General features: G+C 40.3%; 1 protein-coding gene across 2 annotated transcripts in view; it reads right to left on the reverse strand.

Moving 5' to 3' along the window:
• LAMA1 (laminin subunit alpha 1) overlaps window positions 1–12,059 on the reverse strand; it is a 91,803-nt gene that overhangs the window by 58,819 nt on the left and 20,925 nt on the right. For both annotated transcript variants that reach the window (XM_077933139.1, XM_077933141.1), the window contains 7 exons: window positions 9,919–10,098; window positions 7,544–7,633; window positions 5,310–5,427; window positions 3,819–3,997; window positions 2,749–2,854; window positions 1,764–1,924; window positions 968–1,108 (listed from right to left, as the gene is read on the reverse strand). In XM_077933139.1, coding sequence (XP_077789265.1) covers window positions 968–1,108; window positions 1,764–1,924; window positions 2,749–2,854; window positions 3,819–3,997; window positions 5,310–5,427; window positions 7,544–7,633; window positions 9,919–10,098 — 975 coding nt within the window. The remainder of the gene's footprint in view (window positions 1–967; window positions 1,109–1,763; window positions 1,925–2,748; window positions 2,855–3,818; window positions 3,998–5,309; window positions 5,428–7,543; window positions 7,634–9,918; window positions 10,099–12,059) is intronic.

The following is a 12,059-nucleotide window of genomic DNA, read 5'->3' on the forward strand; positions in this document are numbered from 1 at the left end:
ACTCTTGGCTGGAAGAGATGTATATGTGGTCCAATTCACCACTGCAATTGGCTCCCTCAGAACACCTGTATCCATGTGCTCAGGCTTCCACAGTCTGATTCACACATCCCATTAAACCACAGTGAAAATAAGCTGGTTTCTCTCTGAACAAACCATGAACCTGGTCTACATTGGCTCCCAGTATGTTTCCAAGCACAATTCAAAGTGTTGGTGCTGAACTTTAAAGTCCTAAACGACCTCAGCCCAGTATACCTGAAGGAGCATCTCTACCCCCATCGCTCAGCCCAGACACTGAGGTCCAGATTCAAGGGCCTTCCGGCAGTTCCCTCACTGCAAGAAGTGACATTACAGGGAACCAGGCTTTCTCAGTAGTTGGTCCTGCCCTGTGGTACACCCTCCCGGATGTCAAAGAGGTAAGCAACCGTATGACTTTTCGTAGACATCTGAAGGTTTATGGAAGCTCTTAATCTTTCATATTTTGTTTGTGTTCCTCTATATTTTCTTGGAAACCACCCTGAGTGGCTGGGGCAACCCAGTCAGTTAAGTGGGGTTAAAGAAATAATAATAATAACAACTATTACTACTACTAATTATAACTACTATTAATAACTACTAATTAATAACTACTAACAATAACTAAAAATTACTACTACCACTACTACTACTACACTCTTAACTTTATTACTTGGTACGGCCTGCTTATGTGAAATTAGATGGAGATGGGCTGTCTATCATAAAAGAAGATAGACAGGAAGTCTTGCTCAGTATTTTCTACTATAATTGGAAGCAGAAATCCAAGGTTTCAGCCAGGAGTCTTTTCCAGACCTGCCTGGAAAATTGGACCTGGCACTGTCTGCATGTAGAACATGTGCTCTGCCACTAAAGAATAGGCCTTGAAGCACATTTATGGGGCTGCCTGAGAAAAACTAATGAGGTGTTTGGACATGGAACATTAGCAAGATCATACCTGACTGATGGGCCATGGAAGGCTTTCACAGACATCAGAAACCCCAAAACAGAAACATTCAGTGCAGCCCTGGGGATTTCTTTCTTGGAGATTATAGAATCCTGGCATGCAACGGTCACAGTTTTCTCCTTCAACATTTTCCTGTGAAATACATGCAATATTTGTTCTGTTATCATCACAATAATAACCAGAGGTTAGAAGTAATCCTGGCATAATGATTGATTGATGGTCCTAGAATTAGTACTAATGCATTTCATCATTATTTTTAACTTTCATCCGACAAATTTCTTATTTTGACATATACAAGTAAAATTAAGCCTGTTAATTTAGGATTGGAAATATGAAGTTCCATATGGCTTATAAGTTTGGGGTTAATCCAAAGAACATCAGTTCTTACTGAATGTGAGGAAAAGTAAGCATCAAGACCTCCCACTTTGATAGTTGTGTAAAAGTGATCCGCAAACATTTCCAATGCCATCCTCAATGCTAAATAAGTTGCTGTCCTTGATTTAATTGTCTGCTGTTCATTGTAGCCATGCTTCTCCACCCTCAACTGCATTTACTAGCTCTCTCACACCATTTGACATGTAGTGCCTCCCTGAAATTTGTGACAGATATACTATGAATCATAACTCAAATCCCCACCCCAGAGAGATTTTTGCCTAAGCCGCAGTTAATTGCTACACACAGGATGTGATCTTTACCACTAACAGAAATATTTTCCTTATTAAATTAATTTACAAATCCCACTCCAAAGTTCACAACAAATCAAACTGAAAACCAGTAGTACGCTTACTTTACAAAGGCAAGGTTCTGTGCATGGGTCATCATTAACGCTACCAACCAGGCTACAGTTGCAGCGCATGCAGCTTGGATAACCTTTGTAGCCGAAGGCACAGCGATCACACTTCTCTCCTGCGTAACCTTCCTTGCAGTGACACTGACCAGGCTGAACACCTTGAAAAAGGAGAAAAGGATGAAAAAGAGGAAGACCTATCACATGCAGATACATATCATTTTTTGCTCCCTAAGCATTAGAACCATGATCCTTGTGCTGTGGTGACAGAAGCCTTAGGCAGTGTGCTACAGTACCAGCAAGTGCAAGAAGTCTGGGAAAAGTTTAACCTCGACAACCTTTTTCTGCGATATAAGTGAGCCACGGGCAAGCCTTTCTGGGACACTACCTAATACTGGCCTAAGTATTAAGGGTTGTTCCAGTTATGCTTTGTGCTACTGGAAGTGCTTCCTCAAGGCAGGGCAGCTGATTCCCCCCTCCCAATCTCTCCAACCCTGTGCTCCCAAAGAACTTTTCCTCAGGTTTGCAGGGGGGCCTTCTAGTGCAAGACAGGATATGCCATAGAGCACTGCAATTGGTAGGGAGAATTGGTGAAAATTGAGTGCCTTGCCTTGCACTAGCAGAAGCAGTTACACGGGCACAAATCCTCAGTTAGCAGTTAGTGGCATCAAGCCTGAATTCCTGGGCCCAATTTCCTCAGTCCTGGCCTTCATCCTACCTCACACTTGTCTCATGTCATAACAGGTTCCCTTTTAAAAAAAATCCCACCACCAATCATTCCCTGCATATCCTATGGGATTTGCCAAATCTCCAGCTGAAATTGCTAATAAACCCCATTCTAAATGCATGTAACTACAATCCAGGCAAAAATCTAAACATGTTTGAACTGGTCCTTATTGCCAGTGTTTCCTCACATACAATTCCCAGTTTCAAAAAATATTAGCTGGACTAGTTTTTAGAGAAAATGTATTTTCCAGTCACTTACCATGTTGTGGGTCAGCATGAGCATCATCCTTAACACAGTCAAAACCAAGTGACCCAAATATATCACATTCACAGGGAAAGCAAGGGTTATCATCAAAGGGAGACACCTAAAAGAAGTTAATATTTTTGTTCATGTTAATAATAAGATGCTGGTGAGCGTGCATAATTATTGCTGTCTGAGGATAATGATGATATGGCATGACAACACACACAGTAGTACAACACATAACTCAACAGGATATTGTGATTAATTTAGTCCTTGCGGGAGGAAACTGAAAACAAGGAGCTGTAGGCATGAATGGAGTAGCATTCAAACTGGCCATCATATCTGTGGGATGTTTTGGAAAAGGAATGTTCTTTGAAAAGCAATCCAGACGTTTTTGAAGTGTCACAGACCCTAAGGTAGCCTTCCTGAACCTGCCTGGAGCTATTGGCAGTTGCCGTCCAAAATTTGTGGAGGGCAACAGAAGTTGCCAAAAGGGTCTGTACAGCTTGCACTTATTTGCTCACACCGGCTGAAGGGATTCAAGAGGGAAGTCAGCCAGAGGAGAGGGGGCAGTTGCATGTCTTCCCATCACTGACATCACTTCAGCTTTCCAGAAGGGAGAGAAGGAGCAGCAAAGCAGCTGTGAGATCAGTGGTGCAAATGTACTAGTAGGCACAGTGGATTGGCTCCACTGGTATGCTTACATTGCACCAACCTTTCCACCACATTGCCTCTCTCCTAGTAAGCCGCACTGAACCTGGTGATGGGAAGTCAGAATGCCCTGCGGACCACTGCTGCCAGTCACTTGCCACTGCTGATGACTCCTTGACAACTGTTATGAGTTTATATAATATGACCAACAGCTACAGCAACGTATTAAGAGTTACAACAAAGTATTTTATAGGACTTGCAGGGATACAACTTCAGTATACTCTGCCATTTTTCTGCTAATAACCTTCCCTCCGTTATGGCTTTTTAAAATGACAAGGTATTGCAAAAATCAACAGAAATGGGCTGAAAGAAATAAGTGCTGTTTTTTAGCACAGTTCAAGGCAACAGAACATATGTTCATAAAATCCTCTTACTTTATGTGGCCTATAGTAACCGTCAGTACACATGTCACAGTTTATTCCAGTGGTGTGTTGAGTGCAGTTTATACACACTCCGCCACCTTTGAACTGGCCATGAATGTTTAAACTTCTTTTCTGATCTGCCACACTCTGATCATAATAACAGTCTTCTGCTTTGTTATGACAGTTGCATCCTACAAAGAAAGAAAGAAATTCACTTTCCATTTTTAAAAAAACAAAGCATAGCTAAACATATAAACAGTAGGGAAAAAACCCTGAAGGTTTTCTGTACTATATGGCTTCTTTCTGTGCATGTAGCAGCTAATATATACAGAACTGGCTTTTTAAAAACTGTGCTATGCAGTTCACACTGATCTAAAAGTTTCACCATTTATTAAAGTACATAATTACTAATAGTATTCTGGCTTCTTCCTCCTTGCTTTCTAAACTTCTCTCATTGTTGAAAAAGTAAAGCATGAATAAAACATGGTTACTAATTTTCTTGTGACTCTACATTTTAAAGCCCAGGAAGTCCTGCAGAGTTCTTCAAAATGAACTACTAGAACTGGGGCATCTGATTCCCTGCAATTACTAAATGTAGTTCGGAGTATATTTCTGCAGCACAAGCTGAAGACATTAAATAGTCAGGTGATACATGCTAAAGTTAATGCTGTACAGCAAGGGCAAGGAACCTTTTTCAGCCTAGGGCCACATTCATTCATGGACAACCTTCTAAGGGCCACATAGCAGAAGTGGGTATGGTCACAGCTGTTCATCCTCTAGCCAAGCAAGCACAGTTCAAGAATGCTTTGCAGCCAGGAAAAAAAACACTAGTAACACTAGTGGGGATGCAGAGCACAGGGAAGTGAGGAGTGTGGCTAACTGTGATGGGTATCATGGCCCAAATAAGAGCCCTGAGGGCCAGATAAAGAGACCTGAAGCCCACATTCAGCTTCCAGCCCTAAAGTGCCCTATTCATATTGTACACGTACACATTAAAACAAGCATTAATGAAACCATTACTAACAGCTTACATAGTTCCCATATGTGAAGAGGAACCAATACATACCACTGCTGTCACATCAGAAAACAAGGCAACCCATCATGCATCTAGTTGTGTGTGCATATTAGGGGACACCATGTGCTCATTAGGGGTCACTGAATCAGGGACACAGAGATCAATTAAGATCTTACAAAGACATACTATTTGAAAGCAAGTGCCATTATGGCTGATAATGTTAAAAAGTGGTGGGGTGAAATAAACTTGTAATTTACAACCAAAAATAGTCATGGCAGATCTGCAAACTCCTAGCATCACAAGCCTAGTGCAGATCTAACAGTCCTTGTATTGCTAATATTAGAAACACAAGTACATCATATATTTTTAAAAAAATTAAGGCAGGTTCACCTACTTGGCCATTCCACAGGCTTCAGTGGTGGCTGGATTACATACCTAGCCAATGTTAAGGCAAGTGTATAGAGAAGCATCATTTTAGTGCTACGTACTCTCACATTTGTTGCCAGCAGAAATGGTTCCTGGTCTCCACGGGGCCTGGTGGTAGCCAGGGCAACACTCATTACAGCTCTCACCGCAAGTATTGTGCTCACACTGGCACTGAAGCTTCTAAATAAAATCAGATTATAACACAGCTCTATTACCTAATGCCTTGGAAACAAAAATCCCTCTTGAGAGGGAGATCTTAGAACTAGCTTTTAAACATTTAGAGCAGCCTACAAGTTTGTATAGGACCTTCTTGCCATGGTATAAAAATCTACCTTGGAAGAGCAGCAGAAACCCATTCAACCTGTAGGAAGCAATGTAGTTCAGGGAAACTACAGTGTAAAAAGTGGTAAAAGGAGACAGAAGGGAAGGGGGCAGAGTGAGGGGTAAATTATTTTAAAATAGAGAGAGAGAGAGCAGTGGGAGTTGCTGGTGGATGACTGACAAACATTCACAAGGCCCTGCAATATTTAAGTATGGATTTCTGCATTGTCAGCAGTTTAGGGAGCGTACCTCTGACTCTCCCCTTCCCTTATTACTTGTTTGTTTAAGGGGCAATCCAAACCTTTGACCAGCAGCAGTAGGGCTTAATGAAGCAGCACAGCCATCACTGCATCCACAGCCCTGCTGCTCTTGCTAGATGGGACAGAAGGTTAGTAGAAAGGGGGGAATGCCTATTTGCTATGCCAGCCACCTGGGAAGGACAAATGAAAGTTCAGCTTTTAAAGAGCTCCTGGCTTTTTCTGGCCAATGAGAGCCACTGTCAGTTTGTCAGATATGTCCTGCTTCCCAGGAAGGCATCCTGGGGCTTTGAATACTTGGTGGGAGATCACCTGAGATAAAATGACTGCTTGGCTTACAGAAAACCATGAGGGGGAAGGACATCAATGCCCTATGTCACAACCTTAGGGTTATTCTTCACCTCTTCTTCAATATATTTAATAAAACAAGGCAGAGTATGTGTGCCTGCTGGAGTGCACTTGTGCAATTTCAGAATTTACTGTTAAAAGCAACACCATCACTGTACTTGAAATTCTGGGAGAAGGAAGTATTTTATATGGGAAATGTAGAACTATTACTTCCAGATGAGCAAGCCACTAAAGAGAAGAACTCTTCAAGTACATGAAGTGCTGTCACAAAGAACAGAGACCTGTTCTCTGCTGCCCCAAAAGGAACAACTAGATGTGATGGGCTTAAGCTACAATATAGGAGGTTTCAATGGAGCATTAAGATAAATGTCTTGATGGCAACAGCAGTTTAACAATGAAACCAATACCTACCCTAGAGGGAAGCTGAAATGGAATATGATAACACTGCTGCTGTGCACACAGTCATGATCGTAACTGAAGTATATAAGTGGAGGTAGAGAAAAACCTCTAAGACGTTTTGGTGGGTGAGAAGTTATTCAAGTTTGTATACACTGTATTAAGCTGTAGTGTTTGCAACATTCCTCCTGCTGATCGTATAGGCACACACACACACACACACACACACACACACACACACTTGTATATTAAAGGTTAGCTGTGTGTGAATGAATGAATGTGTTCAAGTGTGTACAGTGGTACCTCAGGTTAAGAACTTAATTCGTTCCGGAGGTCCGTTCTTAACCTGAAACTGTTCTTAACCTGAAGCATGACTTTAGCTAATGGGGCCTCCAGCTGCCGCCGCGCCCGATTTATGTTCTCATCCTGAAGCAAAGTTCTTAACCCAAGGTACTATTTCTGGGTTAGCGGAGTCTGTAACCTGAAGCGTCTGTAACCTGAAACATCTGTAACCCAAGGTACCACTGCATATGGAAATAGCTGAAAGTATGAGCAAGGAAGACTTGCAAAAGAACAAGAGTTTTGATAAGGTATACACATCCTGGAACATAGTTTCTTTATTTCTATATTCCTATGCAATCCTAAAAGGATCCATTGGAAGTATAGTTCTAATAATCCTGTAAGCCTTCCTCGCGCAGTCAGTTTAACACTTGTGCCACATAGGCTGCACTACTTCAAAAGCCTATGCAGTGTAATACACATCTTTCCAGTATGGCTGAAAGGACTTGAAGTGAGGGCAGATGACCCAGGCATTTATAATTTCACTAAATACTGAGCAACAAAGTAATGAACCAAGACGTATTTCTGTAACATTAAAACCTGGCTTCTGCAACATTTTAGCGGTATTCAGAAATTTGTTTTTCTTGAGATGGATGCATGTTTGCAGAGGGGGTGACACAAGCAAACAAACATACCTTTGTGACTTGATCCAAAGGACAGCTTCGAGCATGGCCATAGCAAATGCACATCCCTCCAACAGAGATGTCCTTTATTGAATAGTAGTACTAAATAAAGCAAAGTTTGATTTATAAAATCAGTTTCCTTTTAGTATTTGAAACAAGAAGTGCCAAAGTTCTATTTTTTAAAAAAACCAGACAAATCTTTCAGTTCAGGTGAAGTTTATACTAGTCAGGACTTATTCATGGAAACGTAAATGAACAGGTATTTCTTTCTCTCCCTCTCCCTGACACACACACACACACACACACACACACACACACACACAAAGAGCAGCAGCAGCGGATCAGGTTTTCTCTTTTTGCTAGCATTACAATTCTTTTTTTAAAAAAATATTATTATTAATGTTATTCAAATACGAAAATAAAGGAAAAAAGAAAGAAAAAATACAACATCAAAAACCATTATAACATTCCACCCTACATACAAAATAAAGCAAATTACTATTACCCCATGTGACTTCCTTCCACCAATACTCGACATTCTTTATATTTTCTTATTAACATTGCTTCTTTTATATATTATCTCTAATATTCCTAATATTAATTTCATCTATTTCGCCATTACATACTTAGTCTATGCATATCAACATGTTATCCTTAGAACAGTGTTTTTTCATGTAGTCCTCGAAGCATTGCCATTCCATTCTTAATTTTTGATTTGTTTGTTATCTTATGGCTGCTGTTAACTTTGCCAATTCTATAAAATCACTTAAATTATTTATCCAATCCTCTTTAGTGGGGGTGGTTTCCCCTTTCCAATTTTTTGCAAGTACTAGTCTGGCTGTGGCCGTCACATATAAAAATAGTCTTTTCTTATCTTGCGGGATATCTTTTCCTATTACAACCAATAGGTATATCTTTGGCTTCTTTTCTATAGAAGTTTTAAACATTTTCTTCAACTCTTCTATCCTCAGAATTTATTAATTTTCTCGCAGCCCCACAATTATTATGCTATATGTCATAATCTACTACAAGTAAAGTAAAACTCTGCATGAATGTAAATTATTTGAAGCATAAATTACTCATTCAACTCAAAACTAATTTTGGCTTCAGGTATACTGATGTAACAACCAAAGAAGGTTTTTGAAAAACTCACTCATCTGTGAGAATGCTAATGAGATCAATTTGGTCCAGAGGCTTTTTTCTGAGAATAGACAACATTCATTTAAGCTATTTTCAGAAGAGCTAAGTTAAACTAATAATTAGGGAGAATTGCTTAGCAAATGTAGCACTGACATGCCTTGATTCCCTCGATGAGGCAAACCATGCGTTCAAATGTAGATTTATGTCATCTGTCAAGCTTGTGTTGAACTTATACATTACACTGGTTATAGCGTCAAATAACAATAGTTCTCATGTGCTAATAATAATATCTACAACTAGGTATTGTTTGAACTGTATCATGCAATCTTTCTTTAGCATACAAGACAAGTACCATATGAAAGGTATTAAACAAGAAGGGTGTTCTTGGAGTTTGATGGGGGGGGGACAGAAAATAAATTGAGGGGAATTGTGTTGTGTTTGGTTTTTCAGTTTTTAGGAACCAAATAGGAAAAGAACTGTAAGAATGTGGGGGCTGCGTGTTTCCACTCCTCACCATCCCCAGTGTTTCTGGGTTCCCTCTCCCAGCCTTCACATCTCTAAGTACTACGTACTTTAGACATACATCTCCAGCTTCACAAGCCATGGATCAAGAAGCCAGAAATGATCACTAAGGCTGCACACTCCTCTTCCATTGGGACACCGCTTTCAACATGGAGAGCCTGATTTGTTTTAATGCAATTCCCCGTTACATATGAAATGGGGAACTCTGCTTTAAGACTGATTAACTAACTAGTACAGGGTGAGTCTTTTAAAAGAGGCCCCGTAGAACATGTGTACTCTGGATCCACGGGGCCTCTTTTAAAGGACTCACCCTGTATAATAAACCAGGTTCATGCTCCAGAAATCCCCGTCACATGGACAAATTTTACACTCATTGGGCATCTTCTTACTGCTGGTGGACAAATAGCGGGCAAATGTGGAGGGTGGATGTGACTAGCCTACATGCTTTTAACACACGAGGGGCTTCATCTGAACCTGCCACACTTTGGGATGCATTCAAACGGCATAGTGCCTATGAGAGAATGCTGCTTTATAAAATTAGCATGTGACGTCAGTCCCACAATGGGTTTCAATCTTTCATCAAGACATATTTGGAACAGACCACTTAAGTACATTTATCAATTTCAATGGGTCTTCTTTGAGTAGAACTAGATGTTGAGAATCACCCAGATATAACACATATCCAATTCATATGGTTGGTTAAAACCCAGAAGAAAGCATCTTACCCTTCTGGTAACAATAGGATCAAGATCTTTAGGATCATGGTGGCTAAGGGTCATGAGGTCCGCATTAAGGTTTCTTATACGTTGTAATCGAAGCCGGATGTACCGTGCAGAAGTAAACTCCAATAATGTCGGTGAAGGGTCATCAGCACTAGGTCTACCATTGATCAACGATGTATGGATCTAAAAAGAAATAATGGTTTCTGTATAAGCCTGTAAATAACACATCAACATTTCAAAATACCTTCTGAGTGAAAGTTTAAAATCAACCTCCGCACCCATCCCACTGTTGCCTCCGCCACAACACCACAATACAAGCTGGGCACGTCTGTGAAGTAGTTACCAGGCTCAATACACTGTTGTGCTGTCCCTGCTCACTGCTGTCCTCATTAAGGGTGTTGAATGAATTACTTTATAACTCACATCTCACAGAAATCGCTTTCCAGTCCGCAGATTAAATGCTGAGAGCGCATTTTTTAATGGGCTTCTGCAGGACGAGGGCAAAGGAAAGCAGGCCTGTAGCTAAAATACTGGCATAGGGATGCAGAATGAAACACTGACTGGGGAAGCAGGAATGTACTTGCCCTCAGCATTTTATGAACTTCCATACCAATGCTTCAATGCTAGTTTTGATTCCCATGCAATGCATTATATACCCAACTAGATAAGCTAGAGGAAGAAAATCTAGAGAATAAAAAGATACACAGGAAGAACAAAGGCTGTCCCACAGTCTTCAATGTATTCTCAAGCACAACATAGTGAGGCAGCCCTTGGTCACCCCAGATCTTTGGAATCTAATGCAGTCACCTCTGGTTATATTTGAATTAAACTTGTTTCTATTTTATTTTTACTATACAATAAAAATATATTTTTGTACTTAGGCTATAACCCTTCAGAAAATTGCTTAGCATCTCCTGTGAAATGTTCGAAGAACTCAAACATGTTGACTTGTAATTTACTACTGAAATAAATGCAATTTATTCCTTAGTAAGTCTATTTAGAATTGGATTCAGACAATCTAAAATACTTAGCAATCTTAGGGTGATTTTCAACTAAGTTTTACTCAGAGGAGACCGACAATAATTAACTGACTTAACTTAATCATTAGTTAATTTCCACGGATCTATTCTGAACAAACCTTAGTTGAATACAGGCTTAGGCTTCAATCAACAGATTTCACCCCCTTCAGAGAAGGAGACAAGGGCTAAGCTAAACATCCTGGAATCTGAACTAAAGTACCCAAATTAATTTCAGATTATGCTTCTGCTACGAATGTTGTTTTACACATCCCATTAAAAATCACATGACATAATTGCTTATACAGTGGAAATTTGGGTTGCGGATGTAATTCGTAACGGAGGCACGCCCACAACCCGCAGCGTTTGCATTCTGAAGTGCTGCGTCTACACAGGTACGATTTGGTGCTTCTGCGCATGCGTGAAGCGCAATTTAGCGCTTCTGTGCATGCACGAGCAGCGAAACCCGGAAGTAACCCATTCCGGTACTTCCAGGTTTCCAGCAGTCTGCAACCCGAAAACATGTAACCTAAAGCATCCGTAACATGAGGTATGACTGTATATGCACATTTAGCCTAAAGTGTTAAAGTAACATATAAAAAAGATAACGTTGATAGCATTTTAGTCCCAAACACATTCAGAACTCTGACAGCTTTCAGTCTAAGAAAGAATTTGGAATTCTTCTCTTAGTAGCTATTTTTATAAGGTCAACGCATAAAGGCAGACATTCACAGTGAACTAGTCACAGATTTTAGAGCCTCATTTCCTGATGTTGCTGGCCTGGCTCTCTGATCTATACTACAGAACCACTATGAACAGAGCTTGCTTTAAAGAAAGAACAATCAACTGTTGACCTGCACAATACATAGCTCTTTTAATTAGGCTCTCTCTTTGAAACAATGCCAAGTCCTCCTTCAGAGCTCAAGCTACACAGAGCAATTTAGACAGCATTTTTAATTTTATGATCGAGTATCAGGTGATCCTTAAGAAAAGCATTTTTTAAAAAAACCAGAGCGCAAGTTTACACAAGATAACAGGAACTCTCAACAATTCACCACTGTAGATGTGTTAAGAGGTGCAAAGTTTTTATAAATATAAACTGCAGCATCAAAGATAAGAGTGGGCTTC

The sequence above is a fragment of the Podarcis muralis genome, chromosome 8, assembly GCF_964188315.1.
Source record: "Podarcis muralis chromosome 8, rPodMur119.hap1.1, whole genome shotgun sequence".
In the NCBI taxonomy this organism is placed as follows: domain Eukaryota; kingdom Metazoa; phylum Chordata; class Lepidosauria; order Squamata; family Lacertidae; genus Podarcis; species Podarcis muralis.